Source organism: Cryptomeria japonica, chromosome 11, assembly GCF_030272615.1.
Source record: "Cryptomeria japonica chromosome 11, Sugi_1.0, whole genome shotgun sequence".
NCBI classification, from domain to species: Eukaryota; Viridiplantae; Streptophyta; class Pinopsida; order Cupressales; family Cupressaceae; genus Cryptomeria; species Cryptomeria japonica.
In genome coordinates this window covers 489,751,544-489,775,503 of record NC_081415.1, presented here as the reverse complement: position 1 = coordinate 489,775,503, position 23,960 = coordinate 489,751,544, and the positions used below count along the sequence as shown (strand labels likewise).

Sequence of the window (23,960 nt, the reverse complement as noted above, 5' to 3'; positions counted from 1 at the left end):
TCAACATCGGATAATCCAGCTAAAATTCAAAGAGCTCTCCTAGGTGCATGACATGATAACAGATCACCCCCTTCACTGCCCAAAGTATAACAACTGATCCAAGTCTATTCTTAGCATGCGACAGATTGATATCTAGCTAACTATATATTTATCTTTAAAAAGTCAGTAGAGCCACAATGAACAAAAAACACATGCTTAGATATCAGTTCCACTTCCTACAATCTACAGCTATATTCAAGTTTTTAAGGTCTTGCGGGAACTGCTCAAGAGTAGCAGTATCGCAGGTTCTTAGGCATTAATATTAATGAGAAAAAGGCAAAGCAAACAGCAGCAGAATATTCTTTGTTCCCGATCTGTAGTGCATTTCCTAGTCACTGCTTCAGTTTTCTTTCTCATTTCAATAGTGCATACCATGAAATTCTCCTCCACTACTGCTTTGATATGTTGCAGATTGCAATGCCCTTCATCTGTTCTCATAAATCTTATCACCCGGATTACGTTTATTGTCTGTAGTGTATTGTGGTGTTAGAAGTCTCTGAACATGTTTCATTCTGATATTGAAACTTGTGGAGCAGTCTCATTATCTTATTGGATCAGCATATCGTCCTCACCAGAGGTCTTCTGCTAGCTCAGTAGAATTTCTGTAAACATTCAAATGTGACCTCACAGTGCCTGGTTCCTGATGGTGAAAATCCATGTCACCGAAGAATTGGAGGTTCCCTCTTCTTATGCACTTCTTGATCTATTTGCTTCTGGTCTTCCATGGTTTTGTATCTTTTCTTCCAGATTGTGTTTCCTTCTTTGCTCCAATTGCTTTACACTTACAGGATAAATGTCCTGTTCTGTAGTGCAAGAATGGTGTTATCACCACAGAAAATCTGTAAAAATAGTGTCTGAGTCTTGTAATCTAAGTTGAGTGAAAACAAACATTGTTTCTGCAGCTTTTCTTGCCCAGTTCATTCCTGTAACAACCCCAAAAATGTGAGAAGATTTTTTATTTATTTTTTTATTAATAATATTACAACAATAAGTAAGAAATATAAATCATTTCAATGAACATTTAAATAACGTTCATTAAGAACAAATCACAATGCATGATAGAAGGTACCATCAAGTACAAATCATTATCTTAACTATACAATAGGGTCAAGAACTACAACCTTCAATACACGATTACATGAGGCCATCTAGCCAAATTTGCCACATTTATAAGTGGTCCTACAAATACAATATTATGACAAGGAAAACATGAACAAGTCTTCCTTTGGAACTAAGTGACTGGTTTGGGTATAGGTTTGGGGTTTGGGTATGGGTTTTTTCAGCCTGCATCCAAGCCCTTAACTACGTTTGGTGTTGTAACTTGTCACTCTATCTCTATATTGGCCTAGATATGTGTTCCAGGTCTTATTTGTCTTGTTGAACACCACACATCTTGTAACTTTTTTATCTTTTGAGATGTTGTTTGGTGTTGTTTTGTGGTCTCTTGCCTCCTCACTTTGTTGTGTGATGCCTTGTTTTGCATCATAGTGTCTCCTTGTCTACGGTTGTGACCCTTTGTTGCTTACCCTTCTTATAAGTTGATAGTGCAAGGGTATTATGCTGACCTGTTTCTCCTTCCACGGTGATCTTTCCTTTGAGTGCCAAGTATGTTTGATTTTATGGTGGCTTCAATCAATGTATTGAGGCCATTTTATGAATTTGCAGTGGGTTGTGCCCCTCTTGACAAATGCTTCACTTTGTGATTGTCGTGGGTTCCTTGGTCCATCTTGCAACATATTTTTTTATTATTGGCAAGACTTTACTTGATTGCAGTGGCCTATTTTGGTTAGTGGTGATCTTGTGAATCTGTGGTGGTTAGTATCACCCATGGTTGCTCTTGCTCCTATTGGAGTATTTATCAAGGCAATATGTTTCTTTGTAATAGTCTTTGCTCACTTTGATAGTGTCTTTGCTCACTTTGATAGTGTGTTCTTTGACTCTAGTTTGCTTGTAGGTCTTTGTGGTGTATTCATTATTCATGCTCATCTTTAAGTTGGTGGTGTCATATGAGTCATAAGTATATTTGTGGTGGATTGGTGATGGTTTTCTTTGTGTAGTGGATTTCGGGTTTCCTGTGGCTGCATGCTTCTTCATCTTGGTGTGATCTAATTTTTCCACATCTCTCATCCATTTTTAGTTTTGCCTTTGCTTCCATATGTCCTACAAGTATTCAAATGAAGTTTAAATACTTTACCTACCTTACCAGATCTATTCACTACCATGTACCCCATCCTAGCCCATGCTTTCCAAATTTGATAAGTTATAGTTAATTTTTGGGTGGATGATGTGTCTTCTTGGCCTCAACATTACTCCCTAGGCCTTTTGCTGATCTAACATGGTAGGGTGCAATTAAAATGTTTCATATTGATCGTTGTGCTTGGTTTTGGTGAGCTTATTCATTTCAAACCTCGTCCTTGACATATAGAGGATTTAATCTTGTTCTAATAGGTGGGTGTGCGTCATGGTTGGTTTTTGTGGTTTTTCTCTTGTCGTGGATGTCCTAGTGGTTCCATTCATTGTGCTATGTCTTGAGTTTTCATGATCTCAAGTGATCTGCTTGTAGGATTGTTGTCTCCTAAGTCACAAGGTTCGAATTCAAATTCGAATTCGGCATTAGTAAAATTTGGATGAAATTCGACAAGGAAAAAAGTTCGGAAAAAAAATCGACATTAAATTTGACTAATATAAAAGAATAAATTCACAAAATTAGTAAAATAAATAAACTTAAATGATTATATTAAAATTTTACAAAAATAAATACAATTTAATAAATATATAAAATTAATTATATATATATATATATATATAATTAAAAATCTAAAAAAAGTATTTTAAAATATTTTTTAATGTATACCATTAAAATATTAAAAAGGATAAAAACAAAACAAAACAATATTGATACATTTTAATATTTTAAATTTTATACAAAATAAAAAATACGTCTCTCCTTTAATTCCTAGTGACATGTTATAAAAACATAGTGTGGCTTTTTCAGCACAGGGTAATAAAAATTTATTGATCGCTTTACGGGAAACCTACAAAGCGCGCTACGGAAAATCTGCTCATGACGTGACCACGGCAAATGCAAACGGGAAGCGCTCCAAGGGTTTCGAGACTGCGTTGCCAAGATTTGTTTTAGCAAACAATAACCAGGCCCTTCTCTGTACGAATTCGGGGGCGAACTTAAACGGATTTTTAAGATTCTATGAAGTTCGCCGAATTTCGAATTTCTTCTTTGAAATTCGCCGAATCCTGTGACTCTATCTTCTTGGTGGTGATAAGATGGTAATAATTTGATTTTTTTCTCAAATGTTACAGATTGGTAATTTGGAGATGGGAATGAGGTTGGATATTGGTTTGATAGTTTGGCATGCTATCTTAATCACATTTGCTGATTTGAGTATTGCATTTGATTAGTGTGTCTTCATAGAGACTTTTAATCCCCCCAGCAAACATTTTTATAAGGTATCCTTTCAAAGTAATGTAGGAAGTATATGGATTTGTTGATGGATGTGTATGATATGTTCTTGTGATTGATTTGTAGTATCATTTGTTTTTCATCTTTACATATGGAACCTAGCTATGTGTGGATTTGTCAGATGTAGTCCTCCATGTCATCTTTTTTAAGGTGTCAAATAGTTCTACTTAAATGATATCCAGTGGTGGTCAATATTTGACTTTGTTGGCCATGTTGGATGAAGGCATCCGTTTATAATCAGTTTCAGCAAGCCACAACCCTTTTGCACTTAACAATAAACATTAAACATCAACCTTAGTAATCAGTTTGGAATTAGTTGACCCACTACGTTGCTTTGGTTTCAATACCTTGTTGCTGCAAAGTGTTTGTAAACCTTGAGGAGGTCATTCATAATGAAATCTATGCTGTTGTTTCTGTTGCATTCATATATGAAGTGAGATAAAGTACTGCAAATCTAAAGGGTTTAAGAAGCTTACATGCTAGTCCCCACGTTTCTACCACATTTGCTTATAGTTGTTAGCACATTGGTACTTAGTGAATTTTTTTAGGAGTTTCATGTGTTTAGGGATTTGGTTTCTCCTCAAGTGTCATAATATTATTGTTCTTTCCTAGTCCTTCCAAGATATACACCTTAGGGAACATCCCCCTAGGTCTCATATAGCCTAGCAAAGAAGGAGATATCCATCCTTACCCATTGGTCTTTGATGCTATAATCTGATCATGAGCCTTAATTTCACCTTTGATGACACATCCCTTGCCTTAGTTATTAGCACAAGTCTTTAGGATTTGTGGAGTGACATGTTGGAGCACCAATGGTTTTTTTTTCCTTGGGTATCCCCTTCTTCTTTAGGCTATGTACACATCCATACCCAAGAAGAAGGGGATATCCAGCCTTATTGTTTCGTAATGTACACACCCATACACAAGAAAAAGGTGATATCCATCCTTACTGTTTCAATCTGTACACACCCATACTCAAGGATGGGTGTTTTGGGAAATGGTTGCTTCAAGTATCATAATATTATCGCTTGTTCTTAGTCCTTTCAAGAGGCACACCTTAGGGAACATCTCCCTTGGTCTCACAAAGCCTAAAGAAGAAGAAGGGGATATCCATCCTTATTGTTTCATAATGCTACAATCTGATCATGAGCCTTGCATTCACCTTTGATGACACATCCCTTGCCTTAGGTGTCAGCACAAGTCCTTAGGATTTGTGGAATCACATGTTGTGGAACACTAGTATGTTTGATGTTTTTTTTCCTTGGGTATGCGTACAACTATATATGTACTATATTATATATAATAGTATTATATATATAAACTTAATTGAAGAAGAAGATAATGTCAAATGGGCTCTTTGTTGCCTTTACATATTTTTCCAGGGTGCAGGCTCCAATGTTCAATAGCAAAAACAGTTTTATAGGCAATTCTTTCTTCCCAAAGCCTAGCTAGTTAGAATTTTTTGGTTAGATTTGGATTAATCATGGGGAAGTTTTTAGATTTTTTGGCATTCCGTTTTCTTTTTAAGCCTCTCCTATTGTAATATGCGAAGTTGTTATCTCCATAGTTGAGAAGAAGTTGGGTTACTAGATTACTAAACCTCTCTTTGTGGATAGCAAGGTCCAAGTGTTCTCTAAAATTCTAGCCACTACTCATGTATATTATTCTTCTTGTTGGGTTCCCTCAAAATATTCCTACTTGATGATTGAGAAGTTAATCATTGATGGGAACAAATGCTTTCAATATGTTGCTTGGGAATTTTGCTATCTCCCTTATTATGTGGGGGGTTTGGGCTTGCCTGTTCAATCTGTTGCCAAGGCATTGCTCTGTGTTAAATGGATCATTAGGGCCTTGGAAGGTGATAATTTTGGACAATTCATATAAAACTTTGTCTTTCTTCTATAGTGCCTTGTAGATGTCTAGCTTGAAAAGGTCTTGAGCTTCATACCCTCCTCTATATGGAGGAGTGCCCATTCAAATCGAAGGCACATTTATTATCAAGTGCAGTTGGAAGGCTTGGAGTTCATCAAGTCCTTGCTTCGTTGGGTTGGAAATGACTTTCCCAATGGCCTTTCTATTAATCAATAGTTTATTTGATCTTTGGTTATGCCTTGTCAAGAGTGTTCTCTAGCCAAAGCCACTCAGGTTTGTGCTTTGAAGTTTTATAAACAAGGATTCGAAACATTTGTAGATCTTTTCAACATAGCTACCAAGAATTTCTTATCTTGGTTTGAGGCTAAGTTGAAATCTGCGCTTCCCAACTAGAATTCTAAGATCTACCAAATTGTGATCGATGCAATTCCTCCCCAAACGGTTCACAAAATTGGGGTTAGGACCTTTAAGCCTCAGTGGAAAGATTGGAAATGGTGTCTTGATACACCTTTTGCTATTACAGATCTTGAAAGGGATATCAATGGCTTACGCCTCATCTCCCTATTGTGGCTTAGTTAAATCAGTGTTGGAATCTCTATTCCTCTATGGGCATTTGGCACCACAAGTTTAGATTGTTTGGTTGGCAATTATTGAGCCCAAGTTGGCTTGTTTTCCCGTGTGCATTCTTTATCAAAATCTTATGCTTAGTTCTTGTTTGCCTCATTTGAGAGTTTTATTTCCATTTTGTAGGCAACTTAAGACTCTCAAGCACCTTTTTTGGTTTTGTAGTAGAGCTTAGGAGGCCTAGACTTGGATTCATGATTTTCGCATGACTATTAGGTTTGACCCCTTTTCATGGCACATGGTTTTGTAGGAAGATTGGCCTTGTTGGCCTAGTGGTGGAGAACTTGTGCTCTTGAAAGAGAGGTCATATGTTCAAATCCCACTGGGGGTAAGGTATGTATGCCTCGTTTGTAGCACAGTTAGGTGCCTCCCATAAGGAGGATGGGGTAGTCCCATATTGCTATAAGCCATCTATAGGCTCATATAAAGACCACTTGACATCATGGACTATAAAAGAATCTTTCTTTCTTTCTTTCTTTCTTGTCTTGCTTTTAAATTTATCGAAATTTGGCATGGTTTTAGGGTGGAGATTCCCTTTAACATTGAGATAGACATAAATTCTGCTTTATTTGTGAGATTTATTGCTGATGTTCATTTCTTATTGTATACTAAAGCTATGACTTGTTTTACTAAGTTTATGCAAATTCAGGTGCAAGCAAAGTTGCCCTTGAAGTTGCCCATTTGTAGGTGCTCTTAGATCATTGGGGTATTGCACCTTGCGTTATTGTGAGAGTGTTGTCACCTTCTACTTTGCACTAGAGTCGCTCCTCTCCATATGCGCATAGACATGGCTATAGCTAGCTTGCCAGAAGGGATTGTGGCTCCTAGTCTCATGGCTCTCAGCCGAAGAGAACTAGGGATCCTATTGCTTACTAGTGGTCCCAACCTTCACAATTGCCTTCTGCCTCTTCTCATTGGCATGGTTCCTTTGGCTGGGCAGATTCTGTCAAGTTTCCTTAGATCTAGCTATTTCTCTTTTTTGTGCTTAATAGTTTGTAGATGAAGATCGAGAGAAAGAAGGTGCTCTCATTTGTTAGGAACCGATTGATGATGGTTCCATCCTTGCTAATGTATGGGGTAATCCAAATGATCGTGATCCCCCTCATGATGGTGTTACTCTCTTAGCAACTTTATTGTGTTTTGATGTTTGGGCTTGGTCTTGTTTAGATTTTTCTTGTCTTTTGTTTCAGACTTGGTCTCATCTAGACTTTGAGAGTTTTTTTTACCACTTGCCTTTTTCTTGTGAATCGTGTATTAGTATCTTTTTAGTTTTAAAATTTTTATATTATGTAGTATTATGTATTAAAGGAAATTTATGAGGTCTTAATGATGGCAAGCAAATAAATTTGATACATTGGTGATCAGCTTATGATGAGTCCATTCGTAATATGAGTAACATAATATCAATGATGTATGATCAACCCAACATAATACCAATGATGGCCCCAATGATGTTTTTATTGATGTAAACAATTGTATTACCTGTTATTAGGTGAAGGTACTCATTCACATCTAAAAAAATGTTGATATGTATTTGGGTATGGTTGGTGTAACGCCCCCTTTTGGGGGATGTACCTGATTTTGCCCAAAATAATAATTCCCACAATACAATTTATTTACAAATAGTTTTCTAGTACATAATTTGCAATTCAATTTAGATAAATTTGTAATCAATTAATATCTAACATCAATATCAAGGATCTATGATCATATACAAATAATTCCTATTGAAGGCATAGTATCCTAAATGCATTGAATCCAATTCTGAGCATTTTTCCAACCGTTAACCATATTACGAATTTAATGGGAAGGCTTGGTAGGATGCCCATAGACTGTTCCTCACAATTAAGCCCAACAGTGCGGAATGACCACCCAAGTCAATTTGACCCTTTGGCCCAAAAGCTAACCAAAAGCTAACCAACTTGGGGTGGGCTACTTAATTGAAGGATGCCCGGATACTGGTTCCTCACAACTAAGTCCAAGAGTGCAGAATGACCAACCAAGTAAATTCGATTTCTTGGTCCACAAGCTAACCAGCTTGTGGTGGGCAACTTAATTGAAGGAAATCGGTACTGCTGCACCTTCCTAACAGATCTATATGAAAATTAATGCAATAATATTTGCATACCAATTACTTTCCTTTTTATTATAGACTGCTGTTCTTAATCTCTAATTTAGGTTTATTTCTGAATTCTTCTCCAAATCAGACTTGATGATTCTATTTCACTGGATTATTGATTGATTGAATGAATTTCTTTGATTGTATGATTTGAGATATTGACGAGTGATGGTTAAGTGATTGTTGATTAGATGATTGATGAGTGATGATGTAATGAATGCTGGTTTGATATATTGGTGAATGATGATTGAATGAATGCTGGTTTGATAGAATGATTTGCTGATTGATTGTTTTCTTGATTTGATAACTGATGATTTCTTTTGTGGATCTGTGAATGATGATTGTTTAGTGATCCTTGAATGCTTGGAACAATTTCTTCTTTATAGTTTATTGGTGAAAGGGTCACCACCTTTCATAAGAATTGAGTCACCACCCTCCATTGCTGTCTTTTGAGAGTAATAAATTATTTTCCAAATTGATCTCCCTTGGATGTCTTCCTCAAATGAAACCTTCCTCCCTTTATATCTTACAATGTGAAGGACAGGTCACACCTCTTCATCATGTTTGCTTTTTGGCAAGAGACAACCTTTCACAATTACCACCCTTTGAAATAGTACAACCCCTCATAATTTCTGCCCTTTGAAATAGTCACCTCCTTATTTACTTCTTTTCTTCTTCCATTAATCCTTCCTTGATTCATATGCTCCATTCTTTCTTCCTTCCTCCATCTCCCCTTTCAAATGAAGTTCTCTTCTCCCTTTTATATCTCGTGTTTGAGGGAGTCACAACTTTTCATTTCATGCCTTTTGACCATTTATTAAACTTAAATTAAATTTTAACTATATTATATTTTAATTTTTATTCTTTTATATTTTATTTTTATTATTAAATCCTATTTCAAAAAGGGGAGATTGCAGTTGGGAGCACCTGGGCATGTCATGGGATGGCCAGGGCAAACCCTTTTTGATGCAGGTACGCTATAGGTATGCCCCTTGCTTAAGGAGATACCCACAAGGTACTTGGGGTAGTAGGGGTATGCCTTGGCCATCGCATCCTTGCTCTTGTTACTGCTTCTATTCAATCTTGAGCAGACATTGAAACTAGGATGAACTTGCAAGGGAAGGTAGGGTTGTGCCTTGGCTGTCCTGTCCTCGCACTTGTTCCCACTCCCATTTAGTCTTGAGTTGGCACTAAAACTTCTTGTTTTTGATAATATTGGTTCAGAATCTTCATAGTTCCTCCAGGCATTTGTAGTTGATATGGGGAAGGCCTTGAACTTGACATAGAGGAAGTCACTTTCCTCCACAACCATTAGTCTAGGCAAATAAGTGTCTAACCATATTCCATAAGTGCAGCACCGAGTGATTATCTTTCTTAGTTTATTTTCTTTGTAAATCTCCTCATGAACATATGAGAATAAAGCTCACAACACGCATTTACATAAACATACCAAAGAGTCATTTTAATTTTTGACACTAAGATTGCACAAAACATCATTTAGAACACCAAGACCACATAAAAACATAAATACATGAAAGAAGACAATGCATTACACAATATCAACATTCGTGAATGGAAGATACGACAATAATCCGTGTATCCCATGCTAAGTTCCATACAACGCTAAGATGCTTATTTCCCAAACATAGTGTATCTTCGTACAAGAATACTGACATAAGTAAGCAAGGCTTAACCAATAGTAACCATATGGCATGTTGCCAAACACTATCAGGTGGAATTAGTACTAATCGAGCTACAAGTTTTCAGTCAAAGACCTCTTGGATGTAGTGATTCAATGGGAAATAATATGCACCTCTGTACAACTTGTGAGCTCTTCACACATTTAGAGCACTAGGATGTCTGTGATGTAACTCTATGGTGAGATCAAACCCCACAGTTTCTAGCAGTCTTATTTAATAGGAAATTATCTTCAAGTCTGCTTAAAATAGAATAAGAATAAAACTGCTCACTTTGTATGGTATAAATATTATATATCATTCTTTTCAATATAAATTTCATGCAGTTCTTTAACTATAAAATGTCACATAGCAACATAGCACATATACACTAGTATGAATAGCTTGACAACGATTTTTTTGAGAGTTGTTCCAACAGGTATGATAACTTGCATAACACTACAAGTCTTAACAATGAATTGAAAGTGCTTACGTCACAACAATTTAGTTTGGTGATTAGAGCTGTTAATAATAAAGGCTCCGATTGTTTTGCAAGTAATCTAATGACCTTTTAAATGAACACTTTTTCTCCAATCAAAAATCATATGAAAAACTTACTTTTATGCCTAGATTATTGGAGTCATATCCTTATGTCTTATATTACATGCCAATCAAGTATAACCTTATTACATTGCAATGTACATTGCAATTCTTATAAGTCTTTTAGTGCCGGATATAGGCATAAGAACTCGATATTTGTTTTATTAAAATTTGCTTGTATATGATCCCATCCTAACAGTGTACAACCATATGTAATTATCTTTCTACTATTCAATATTTTTATGATATTTAACAATGTCACTTTGGGCTCGTCAATAACTTGGCTTAGTGGTGACCAGTTACTGAAGTCAATATTAAATTCTTAAGCAATTCAAGATTCATCATATATAGTGAAAAAAGCCACTATCATTAATATGGTTGACGACAACTAATGCAACTAAGAGTATAAGTGAATACATTAGCCCTCATTAGCAAATATATTCATTTAACCACGAGTATGCACAACTCCAACTTAATTTACTGTGATGATTTAACTCCAAAGTCAACAAAATTGCAACCTACATTTTATGGCCTAGCCATGGCTAAGGAATGCACATCTCAGTGAATGTCATTGATAACTAAATTGCCCGCTTTCAGCATATTGATATCGAGCAGGACAGAAGTAGTGAATGATTTCATTTTTGTCTTCTACTTTGTAGCATATGCCAAAATTGTTCAACTCATAGCAAATTTCAATACACTGTAGTAGAAACACAATTTGTAATTCATAGAATTCACATATACAAATAGAATCAACAAATGGTTTGATCACAAGATCACACATAAAATTAGGTAACTAATAAGTCTGTCCTACTTATTTTAAGAACAAAAATGTCTTGCATCCATGCACATGATCCTTTTCCTTGCACACAAAGTTCAATACAGAAAAATCTACCATGTTAAAAAAACAGTACAAGTGATGCTTTCTCCCTAACATGAATTAGGAAACTAAAAGGAATTTCAAATCTTATTCACACAATATAAGCTAAATGTAGAATTAATCACAATTTGAAATCATTCAAGAGAGGATTTGTGCATAAATTCCTCTTTTTATTAAATTAACTATGACAGCTGACAGAAATCCATTCCAATCATCTTCAATGGGCATCCTTACCCTCTTTCCAAGCTCCAATTTGAGCACTGGCAGACAGGATGCTGTTTTATTTTATTTAAAATTTCTAAAGCCTTCTCAACAAACATATTTTAAACATAGCCTGCTACCAACGTGTTCCCTGGAGCCACATTACTCTATGCATTTGGTCAGTTGGCTCATATGCCTTGTTTATGCTTCCACATTTTTCACACATATCCTACTATAATGCGTGGGGGAATAGAAGAGAGAAAGGCTGTTATTTTTATTAGTTGAAAAATCACTCAATACTCTTCCTACTTGCAGCTTTTCTTGGTTAATCTTTACCTGTACGTCCCACAACCAGCTTGGAATGGTACTGCCATTTCCCCACAACATGAAGTGATTGAAATTGAACCTATGTCTCGTTGACTGTCATATACACAGGGAACCTTAAATATATGCAATTGCAGACAACATTCAAGTATATCAATTTTACTATACATTGTCGACCATGTGATCTTGCATAATATAGTGGCCTATGATGCAAAACATGGTCCGATAGTCTCATTCATTTGTATATAACAATTAATAGGTCAATGAAGACCAGTGCTTTGAGCAGAACAGAGATGTTCAAATATCTTAAGGGGCCAGTTTCTTAAAGTTCAAATGTATCATCAAAGTTTTTGTATGATTATCACACTGCAACATATGGTGACATTACTCACATGCCAGTATGTACTAAAGTGTGATATCATCAATAGTTCCACAAGCAGCAATACCAGTCAAGCTTCTAAATTTCTAATGCAACTATCTGAATTCTGCCTGTTCAAACAAGAAAATGCACAATCATAAACCTAGGTTCACTCATTTATCATAAATGCAAGTGTTATCTAAAAGCCTTTCATGGCAAGAGCCCCACCTTCAATATCGTTGCAATCTTGATGAAGCTTCAAACAAAATCCAATCTTTCAATAAAATTGCACAAGAGCATCAGCAATCTTCAGTCCTTCAATCTGCAATCCTCTCCTCTATCCTCCCAAATTTCAATATATTAATGAAAGATAGGCAAAAGATACATCTTCTACTTTCTTTCCAATTCTCATCTGATTAGTAACTTCCTTTCAACCCTAACTGCTTCCTGTTGTGACCTTTTTCACACATCGCCCCATTGCAAATGGGGACCCTCTCTTTTTCCTGCTTTCTAGGGTTTCTGCTAGCGCCCATGACCTTTCGCTTTAGTTTTACCAAGCCTTGCTCAGTTTCGAACACTTCAAGCCCTGACGGTTGAAAGTTAGTTTTTGCAAATCATGTAATTCCAGAGTACAAACACCTTCAAAGCGCTTAGGGATGCCAAAGGACGAAGATCGCAATCGATTTGGATCAATTTGAACAACTTTCTATTTTTAGAAAGTTTGCTTTTTTGCTTTTTCCTATTTTTTAGGAAGTTTCGTTTTTGGCATTTCTAGCCCAATCCTCGGTATGTCTATTTTTAGAAAGTTTTCTTTCTATTTTTAGAAAGTCCGCCTTTTGACTTTTTCAGAATGGGTATTCAGGGTTTGCACTGTTGCCATTGCCCTGCCTCGATCGGGATCCAAAATTCCAAGTTTTGACCTAAAAGAGCTAAATCCCTAGATTTTAGACTTTTGCTTTTTCAAGATGCAAACCTAGGGTTTACACTTGCACCACTGACCAGCTCCGACTAGATCTCAAAAATTCCAAGTTTTGACCTAAAAAGCCAAATCCCTAGATTTAAGGGGGCATGATGCCTCAGATGATCCACCTAAGCATGGATTTCAAATTTCAAGTTAATCCGGTTAAAATTAGATTAAACTGTGAAATTTTGAAATTTCTCTGAAAATTCTTCTAAGTCTGGCTAACAAGGGTTTTGAAGTATTTCTGCAGGTTCAAACCCCACCATGATGCGGGAGACCATGTGTTGAAGACCCATCAAACTCTGCCATACCTTGGGAGGTCATGTGGGTGCTCACTCCAAAGTCCGCCATGTTTGGGGAGGTCACATGGGTACCAACTCCAAAGTCCGCCATGTTTGGGGAGGTCACATGGGTACCAACTCCAAAGTCCGCCATGTTTGGGGAGGTCATGTGGGTGCACACTCTAAAGTCCGCCATGTTTGGGGAGGTCACATGGGTGCCAAGTCCCAAGTCCGCCATGCCTTTGGGGGGTCATGTGGGTGCCAAGTCCCAAGTCCACCATGTTTTGAAGGAGGCCATGAGGGAGCACTCTCCAAAGTCCGCCATGTTTTGGGAGGTCATATGGGTGCCTACTCCCAAGTCCGCCATGCCTTTGGGGGGTCACATGGGTGCCAAGGCCAAAGTCTGCCAAAGAGAAAGAGAGGCAATGAAGGAGCCTACTCTAAAGTCCGCCAAAGAGAAAGAGAGGCTATGAAGGAGCCTACTCTAAAGTCCGCCAAGGGTGAAGGAGGCCATGGAGGAGGGAACTCCAAAGTCCGCCCCATGCCTTAGCCAAAATTTCTCCATAATGGAGGCCAAGTAGGAGAGACCTCCCAAGTCCGCCATACCTTGGAGAGATATCCAAAGTGCGCCAAAATTCAAAAGATGGAAATTCAAAATTCGGAAAATTCCACCAACCCATTGAAAAGTCAAACACAATCAATATGATGTCATAAAACTCAACCAAAATTTCGAATTCGAAGACCAAAATAGAAAGTTTTTCAAAAGAGGATATTGGAAGATTAACAAAGATTTCGAACTTGAAAGCCAAAATGGAAAGTTTCTAAAAGGAAAATTCGAGGATTAACAAATATTTTCGAACCTAAACCAAAATAGAAAGTTTTCCAAAGAAAAATATTGTGAGATTAATGGATATTTCGAACTTATAAACCAAATTAGAAACTTTTGGAAGATATTTTTCAAATTTGGAAACATGACAAAAAACTTTCCAAAAAGACTGAAGATGAAATTAGAAGTATGATTTGGAAGATCTTAAAGGTTTCTACTTGAGAATTTAACCTTGCCTACAAATACTTCATTATTACATCAACGATTTCGAAATTACTAAGGAAAGCTTGGTAAATAGTTCTGTCCGAAGATCATCTGGACAAGGATTTTGACATTTCTGGAAGTTGGATAATCACTTTAGACCAGATTTTTCGCAGATTTTTGAAGGCAATCAAGCGCGAGAAGATTATTTAAACTTTGCTGAATTTTTCTGAATATTTTCGAGAGGATTTCTAGCCCTGTTTCTGCCCATTCGAAGGTGAAATCAAATTCATAATGCAGATTTATGGGTTTTTTCTGAATATTTTCAAGAACTTGAGAAATATTTTTTCAAAATTTTTTGAAAAAAATATTTTTTTTGGTAAAGTATGAATTTTTTCGAAAGTTTTAGCACTTGATGGTAACTTCAACCAGCCTCAAGACTGAGGGTTTTGAGGTGAAAATTCTATTTTTATGGCTAAGTATGAGAGTGAAAAATGGAAAATTTTCCAACACACAGCCATTTTGCGGCCTCGTTATTTTTTTCGAAATTTTGCAAAATATTTTCTAACTTAAAATTTTCATCGTTCATCTGCAGGTCCTAAATACCATGAATTTCCAGGTGGATAAAGATGCTCCTCCAGAGTCAAGGATGACTTCAAAATGGAAGACCGTTAGCGATACCAACCTCGGACACATCAATCTGAGGGAGTTCAAGAAGCGAATGTTTGGTTTGGACAACCTTGTGCCTACCACCATTGCGCGAAAGATGATGAAGAGCGGTATTGTACATGCTGCTAGCTTCCTTCCCACCATGCAGTGTAATGAACTAGTGGTCGAGTGTGCCAAACATTACAACCCCACCAACAAGGACATTATCGCACCTGATGGGAGGATACTGGCAAACATCAGCGATGAGGCCATCAGAGAGGCCTTCAGGATCTCGGAGTATCACAATGCAGTGTATATGGCGAAGGACGAAGCAGACGGTCTTTATCAGGACCACCTGGAAGAGTATGACGCCATAGTTAACCATTCCTGGTTAGACAAGCCAAGGAAGGGTGCCTCCAAACTTCAGAGGAAGAGCCTAGTGCGGGCATACTTCAAGGAAGACATCGGAGATATGATCGTCCTGCTCAACAGAATAATGGGAAGCCCTCAAGGAGCCCCATTCGAACCCTGGATGTATTATTTCATCAATGAAATAATCAATGGAGTAAAGATGATAGACTGGGCTAGGATGATTAGCGAGAACCTAGACAGCCAGCTAAGGAACCTAGAGGCGAATAGAACTTTCTTCATGAGTTCTTACTTGTTCTATTCCTTGGCCAGGACCTACAGGTACAGAGGACTCACTTGTAGAGGAGAAGTAGGGAGCAAGGAGAATCAGTTTCCAGTATATGATTGCTATCCTTAGCTTCACATGGAAGAGAAATTCCATTACAAGAGAGTGAATGATACTTTCCTTATGCACATCACTCAAACATTGCAAAGCGGGCTGCACTAGAGACTCTCTCAAGAGTCTATGGACTTCATCAATTGGTTTGGATATTGGTACATCCAATACCCGAAGTTCACTTACCTCCGAATCCAGGGATTCTTCGGACCTCCATACAAGCTTCCAGCTTATCCTACCAACCGAGTGGTGTTGCTCGAGATTGTGAGACAATTGGAGGGAGTATATAGTAATCCAAAGGGATAGGCAAAAGAAGGCAGGGATGTCTTCACTTACCATAGGCAATGGGCTGGAAATGTGTCCGTCATCCCAAGCTTCTGCGACTGTTGAGGAGGAGCTATCCTGGTATCCCTTCTATCAATACAAGACAAGGAGGAGTTTTGATCCATTCCACAGGATAAAGAGGATCGAAGGAACGACGTTTGACCACAAACCAGACCTAGAGGACTATTGGGCTAACGCAGCCGATAGCTTCGAAGTCAGGAAGAAATCCTGGTCGAGAATTCCTTTGAACATGGTGAGAGCAACAAAACTATTCAAAGTTGCCGATCAAGTGGAAGAAAGCTTAGAGCTTCATCAGTTGGGCTTCGAAAAGATGAAGAACGAACCCCTAGCTTTGATAGATTGGACAGAGGGGGAGAAATCAGATTTGGCAGACCTCATGAGGTCAATGGTTGAGTATTCAAGGTGGTGGATGTCTGAAAAGACAAAACAGTTGAAAGCCAAAGGTGTGACCCTGACCTACGAATCAATGGGAGTGGACGATACGCTATCCATCGATCCTTGTACCTCTGCAGGTGATGCCCGTAATCCAGAAAGTGTTGGGTCTCGGAAGAGGAAGGAGTTAATGGGGAGCTCGGTGAAAATCACAGGGAAGAAGATCATAGGAGAAAGAAGGGAGTCTAGCGAAAGCCAATCCCTCCTGAGTACCGCCTCTATCATGCCTAATGCAGTCAAAGAACGAGAGTTGAACATCTGCGTAGTTGATGATGAAGGGAGCATGCCTTCTCCTTCAGTTGAAGAAGTGATGAAAGAAGCTATCCAAAGTCCAGACAAAGAGCAAGTGGACACCTACATTCTTCTTGGACGGCATACCAGCGAACCCAAGAGGGGCAGATGATGAGTTTGACCGTAATACTGTCGAGCAATCAACTGTCTCGGATTGGCTAAGGGAAAGGATAAAGGCTAAGGTCCCCAAGGAGATTTGTTCCGAAGAGGTCACTGCAGCATTTCTGTAGAGGGTGAATGAACCAGTCATGATCAAACCACCCAAGCTAGCTACGAAGTTCTCCTTGATCGAGAGAGACACTGCAGGCTTCAGAACAGTCCAGATAGCAGTACCCAAAGAAGGAAAGACTAGAGACGATGTTGCTGCAGAGGACTACAAGGTTACTATCATAGAGCTGGGTAAGCCTACCCAGGAGCAAGAGGTCCAGTATTTTGACGACTCTTGTAGTGTTCTGAAGGCAAGTCTAGCCCATGAAAAGGGACAGAGGAAGAAGGTTGAAGAAGAGAATCAGTAGTGGAAGAAGTATGTTCTGCACCTTACTAGGCCACTCAACCGTGAGGTCCCCATCACCCCTCCACAGCCTCTTCAGCAGGAATCAATGAGGGATTATGATGATATGAAGGGCTCATACATTCAAGCAAAGGAATGGATGTCAGATGTTTCAATACGAGCTGATACAATGGTAGAAAATCTGGTATCAGCTCATGAATCTGCTACTTCATTAGTCAGCCGCATCCAAGATTTGGCCATCAATTGGGAAGATATGAATGAAATACTTCCCCACTTGAAGGTTATCCGGAGTTTGTCTAAGAGAAGCCTAGTAGATGCAGGTATCATACAGACCGGAGATAGGTACGACTTCAGTACATGGTACTATGCCTTGGTCACTCGAATTGAAGTTCTAAAGAAATCCGAGACCAAGTGCTCAGAGACAGAGGAAAGTGTTAGAGAGATCCTGGGCAAGGTATTCCATGTGGCGTCAGAGATCTGGAAGAAGGAAAGCATAAGGGAGAAGCATCTGCAAGCAGAAAACCTAAGAGCCAGAATCCAGTCTAGCTTCTTCAAGGATTCAGGGATGATTGACAAAGGCGATTTCTCAAGAATTGCAAATTTTCTCATCATCGATGAAAATTTCCTCGCCCAAGCCGTTGAGTGGGAGAGCATCCTCGCCACCTGTACTGATGATGTGGATATCATCGACTTCCAAATTAGCAGCTTGCCAAGTGTCGCCATGGAGGAGGTCACGCTCATTGTGTCCAGATACATTGAATCTCTAAAAGAGGAAAGTGGACACTCACCACAGTCAGATTAGCAACTATGCCACTTGTCGCCTTCTTATTCATTTGAACTAGTAGCATTTGGGGAAACCCTAATTAGGGTTTGTAGCTATCAATCTTGGCCCTTGATCATTGTTCGATCTCAGCCATTCATTGATTTTCGAAAAACTATATAAGGTTGCCCCCTCTCATTTGGAGAGTGAGAGGTTTTTGATACATTGTTGCTTAAGGTCATTTCCAGATAATATATTGCATGTGCGCTGCTTTGTAATCACTATTATTTGAATGATTTGCATGGTTTCAATCTCCTCAACACTTAGTTAAAGTTAATATAGATTTGCTTACATTGTTGTTAATTTGAGTGAAGGATCTGATAAGTATCAATTGATTGTGTATCTCCGCTCATACTTTTGGTAAATGGATGATTTCCATTCTGCCTTGCAAAGTTAGTCTGAGCTTATCCCATGTGCATCCCGATATCTCGATCATAAGTACAACCCACTGAAGATTGCATCGGCTTTGTGTAGTTGTCCCTAGTGTGGCGAAGTAGAGTTTGGTTTCTCGAGAGCACCCAATTGACACCGTCTCCGGAGTTCGTAGGATTAGATTAGCCTACTAAACCCTATCCTTTTCTCCTTTCTTTTGAAAGTCTAAATCCCCATAAAATCTCCAAAAAAAAGAGAAGAGCCTAAAATTGCCAAATCTATCTAAGTCCAGCAGTTCAAGATACTTGTCAAACGCAAGTCCCCCTTGAGATTTTCAGCATACACTACCCAAGAAGCTATTCCACTAAAGTCGCTTGTTCGCACATATAGACCTTGGAATCAGTAGTGATTTTTCAGGAGAGGATAGAATGCCTTCGGGTATCCTATCCTAATGTTTGGTAGATCATAAAACAGACACCAACACTTCCCAAAACTTAAACATGTTATGTCTTAATCCCATGGAAAATTAATCTACCAACTTAGTACTCTAATAATTAAATTCCCCAAAAATTAATATTACATCATTTCCCGTTGCACATCCCTCATAGAACAATAATTGGAAATCTGCTAATAGTTTTTTCTGAGGAAAAAAATGCATTTTTTTTCCTAATAATGAATTAAATAAAATTATTTAATTTCAAAGTCTAATTAAGACTATGCCTATTCCATTTGCACACAATTCAAATTAAATAAACAATTCAATTTCCTTAGTTAAATAAAACAATCATGTGATTTAAATTCTAGTTCTAATGAGTATCTAGAACATAATTATCTTAAATAGATAATTAATTGAATTAATATCAAATGTCTCATAAATAAATACCTTAACTATTTCTTAATTATCCATTATATTAAATTATCTTAATTAATTAATTATTACATCATTTGTTATCCACACAGTTGGATCATGTAGGACATGCCAATGCAGGACTTAATTCCTCTTCCCCTTCCCCTATACCTATACCTAACACACATAGAATGTAACTGCAAAACCTTAGTAGCATTTGTTAGTTAATAACATCATAATCTCTAGTTATGCATGATATAAGAAAGTAACCTATATTACTCTAGATCATGGATGCAAATGATTATTCTAGATTCTGGATTTCCTCTTACTCTTTCTTTTGGACAGTTCATTCCAGCTTTCGTATGGCAGGCAAGTCTATTTATAACCTCTTGAAGGTCAAATTTGATCTGTGTCTTGTTGGGGAGCTGTTTAATGAGATTTTGAACTGTATTTTCTCATTTTTATGACTGTCATATAAGCTTTGAAGACAGAGAGTTGATTTGGGAGACTTTGATTAGTTTTTTGGGTATTTAAACATTTTGTTAGAACTCTGTAGAAATACTCAATCTGCTGGAGTTTTAACCCACACGTGGTTTCTCCTGGGCACCTTGGTCTCATTTTTATGGTGTTTGAATCTCTCATAGTATATGCATCACCATAAGTGGCTGCAAAATTCTCTAGTATGGTTAACAGTTCAGGATCTAGAACCTGGATACCCTATGAAACAGACTTGTCTAATTTGATAATTAGAATAAAAGACTTATTGTCTCCATTCTTTTTAATTGTAACTTCATATCCACTTTTTTTTTGCCTTTCTTTTTGGTTAGACAGAGTATTAGCTCTAAAATTGATCAGAAGATGACTAAAAAATTTCATTCAAGTCTCTGGATTCACCAGTTAGAGGTCCCTATTTTCTCTAGAGTGGTGATGGTTACCAATTATATCTTCTATTATGAGCTTGTTTTTCCCAAGATCCATGGGCATTTTGATGCCCATTTACTACTGTTTCTCCTTTGATCGCATTGTCAGAGCATCTTTTTAAAGCTTTTTTTTAATGGTAAAACCTGTTTTGTTTTCTAGATACCTCCTCTTTCAAAGTTCATTATAATCATACTTACCTCAGGTACATCCTATTTCCTTTTAAGCATTTTAATTTGATTTTGGTTTAATCCTTTTATAATGGAATATTAGTTCTTATATTACAAAATTATCAAGGGCCTAGAACCATGAGACTGCATCTTTCATTCTATTTTGTAGCCCTGTAAGTAAACTATCAATGAACTTTTGTATTGTTGTTTTTGTTCACAATTTCTGGATACATAGTAAACAGGCTCTCCTATTTAAGTTTTTAGTTGAAATGAGAGATATAATGACTGATGCACACTTTGTTTCTCTGTTTATCTTTGAGGACGAGAAAATAGATTCCACTCATTATAAAAGAGTCATGCATGGAAAGATCGTTGTGTTCATAAAAAAGTATTGAAAACATATGTCCTGTATTCTTTCTTATATTTGAGTATTTTTCCAACTGTTTTCATGTCTGAACTGTGAGTGGCTATGGTCATCCTTTATTTACTGTTGCCATATTAATATGGCCATTTGAGAGGGTTTACACTTTACAGCACACTGGATGCTAACTGCCGTGTGTCTATGCTAGGCTACAATTGGTATCGACTTTTTGTCAAAGACAATGTACCTTGAGGATCGAACTGTCCGTTTGCAGCTATGGTGAGTATCTGTCTTTCTTAAAAGCACTCTCAAGTGTACTTGTCTGACTAAATTATAAGGTATGTGATTGATAGTGTACAGAATGCTACTCACCTGATTGTGTGCATGCATTTATGACAATGCTGGTATCCGTGCTACCATAATTTGGAACTATGCAGCCATTTAATGATTGAATGAATATCCTTCGACATGCAGCAGACTTCTGTAACTTGGTTCCAACAGGGGAAGTAGAAAGTTATAAAGTTTGCAGGTCAAAGATGTTGAGCAGCGAGCTTATGGCATCCTGTTTATTTGGTCATGACAGTATCTTAGTTTAATATTATTAAGGAATAATTCTATTATTTTATTGTAATCCATGTTTCAGCATTTTTGCCCAAGTTTTTCACTAGCATTGTGCTGGTGTTGTACTCTTCATGCTTAGCTTTCCTTTCATGTGTTGTCTGTTTCATTTCGAAGACAAGTTCAACTTTCAAGCTAATATTGGTACCGATTATTGTATAGGGATACTGCAGGCCAGGAGCGGTTTCGCAGTCTCATCCCAAGTTACATTCGGGACTCTTCTGTTGCTGTCATAGTTTATGATGTTTCAAGTAAGCAAGATAAGCTGTACTAATTAACTTTTCAGTTTTTCTTTATTATTGCTACTTTTTAGTCTTTCCTATTTCTTGGGCCAGGTGTTCACCTTTTTAATTATTTAATGGGTTCAACACATTCTAAATATTCCATTAGCTAATTTCTTAAGTGTATTTTAGCAGACGGTTGTGTAGCTTAGATTGGCACTTTTGTCAGTTAGGTGCCGTCAACTGTTATTTTCTACCACTATAGATAATACTCCAAAAATCTTCTAGTTGCCTATGGTTTCTCTTGCATATCTCAGATTGGTCCGTGTTATCAGAACCAGCTGGTTCTTGCAAGAATTCTCATGTTGTAGTGTCTATACATGTACATTAACTTGGTTTTATACCGTGCAAAATATTTCTAGTTCTTGTGTTTCAATATCCAATGGCTTGCATTTGTGAGAACTATTGACATCATTTTACTGAGTACTTGTGTTTTAATACACTGTAGATCGGCAGTCCTTTCTGAATACTGCCAGATGGATTGAAGAAGTTCGCACAGAACGTGGTAGTGATGTAATTATTGTACTTGTTGGAAACAAAACAGATCTGGTTGACAAAAGGTATTATAATGCTTCAATTTGTGTTTCGTTCTTGCTTTTTATGTTTTTCTAAAATAAATCAAAATTATGCAGCATACAAGGCTTACGTAGTTTATGTCATGACAAAAACCATGTTAGTTGTAATGTGGTCAAGTTTCTTATATGGATTTACTGTCACTGAATTTTCCTAGTTTTCTTATGCACCTTTCTTGTATCCTTTCGAATGCATGCCTCACAACATGTGCTCTGTTTCATATAATTTCTGAAATATTAAATATATCAGAAATGATTCCATTTAGAAAATGTAACTGATTGAATATTTTATTTGGGTACTGAAACATTTTTTAAATAATGGGGCGAGTTAGAATGCTTCCAATGTGCTTGGGGGGCAACTTTGTCGCATGCATTTGTTAAATAAATGCACATTATTAAGATTGTGCATGGGTTGCAAAATCAAAGATATGCACCGGTTCATGCTATTATCTTTTGCTGGTGCTTGAATCATAATCTTAAAATGGACTAGTTGTAAGTGCACAATTCTATCTTCCACAATGTTGTTTTCCATGGGTTGTGGAACATCAAAGTGCCTTCTCTGTGTATTCTTTGTTTTCTCTGTCCAGATTAGTATCTAGATCAAGTAAATTTACAATATAACAGTTGTATTTTTTATGTTGGTTTTAATATGACTTCTCAGGCAAGTTTCAATTGAGGAAGGGGATGCAAAGTCACGCGAGTTCGGGGTGATGTTCATTGAAACGAGTGCAAAAGCAGGTTTTAACATCAAGGTGCTGTTTTCTCTTTCTTTGATTTGGGCATGGCAATGTTAACTTGTTTATTGTAGTTTGTAATTTTCATTTCTCTAATCTGCAAAATAATTCCATTCTTATATCCAGCATTTGTATGCCTATGGCATTCTATATTTCGTAAGATAGCAGCTGCATTAAAATAATATTGTACATTAACATATTTAATATGGCTGTGAGCAACACAGGCTTTGTTTCGTAAGATAGCAGCTGCATTACCTGGAATGGAAGCCCTCTCGTCAACCAAACAAGAAGACATGGTTGATGTGAATTTAAAACCCACGGTGTCTGCATCCCAAGCAGATAAGAAAGCAGGAGGATGTTCTTGTTAAGAGTGAATGATGCTTTATTCCATGTTGGTTGCTGCCTTTCTGTCTTCAAAGCTCTTGGAGTGTCAACTGAATGAGCAATATTTCATATGGTGCCCCAGCAGCAAATCATGTATATCAGGGGATAGAAGATTGGAATGGGCAAATTAATATTTTTTAGAAGATTGTATGCAATATCTTGCCTTCGATTTGAGAAAGTAACTTTAAGTGAACGTTATCAAATGATGGTTATTAACATAATACTCTAGGGCTATTTCTATTGTTCTTACTTCCTAGGCAACTTATGGGTGTAATTTGTAATTTACTCTCCATATTGCACAAAATTTTCTGTACTTTTTTTTTTCCTGGTCAGAATTGATTTCCACAACTTGGATTTGAGATCAGCTTCTTGGAAGTGCTGTTGGAAATTGAGAGCTCATATCATCAATTATCACTTGTCAATGAAATTGAATTGTTTTTCTCTTAATTCAATTTATACTTTCTTGTGTCA

At 37.3% G+C, this 23,960-nt stretch overlaps 1 protein-coding gene across 1 annotated transcript in view; it reads left to right on the top strand.

The window, feature by feature from the left end:
- The window catches only part of LOC131032431 (ras-related protein RABH1e), a 25,392-nt gene extending 1,432 nt beyond the window's left edge, over positions 1–23,960 (top strand). The window contains exons 2-6 of the mRNA XM_057963397.2: positions 21,109–21,179; positions 21,681–21,769; positions 22,248–22,359; positions 23,033–23,123; positions 23,330–23,960. Coding sequence (XP_057819380.1) covers positions 21,109–21,179; positions 21,681–21,769; positions 22,248–22,359; positions 23,033–23,123; positions 23,330–23,473 — 507 coding nt within the window. The 3' untranslated portion in view covers positions 23,474–23,960. The remainder of the gene's footprint in view (positions 1–21,108; positions 21,180–21,680; positions 21,770–22,247; positions 22,360–23,032; positions 23,124–23,329) is intronic.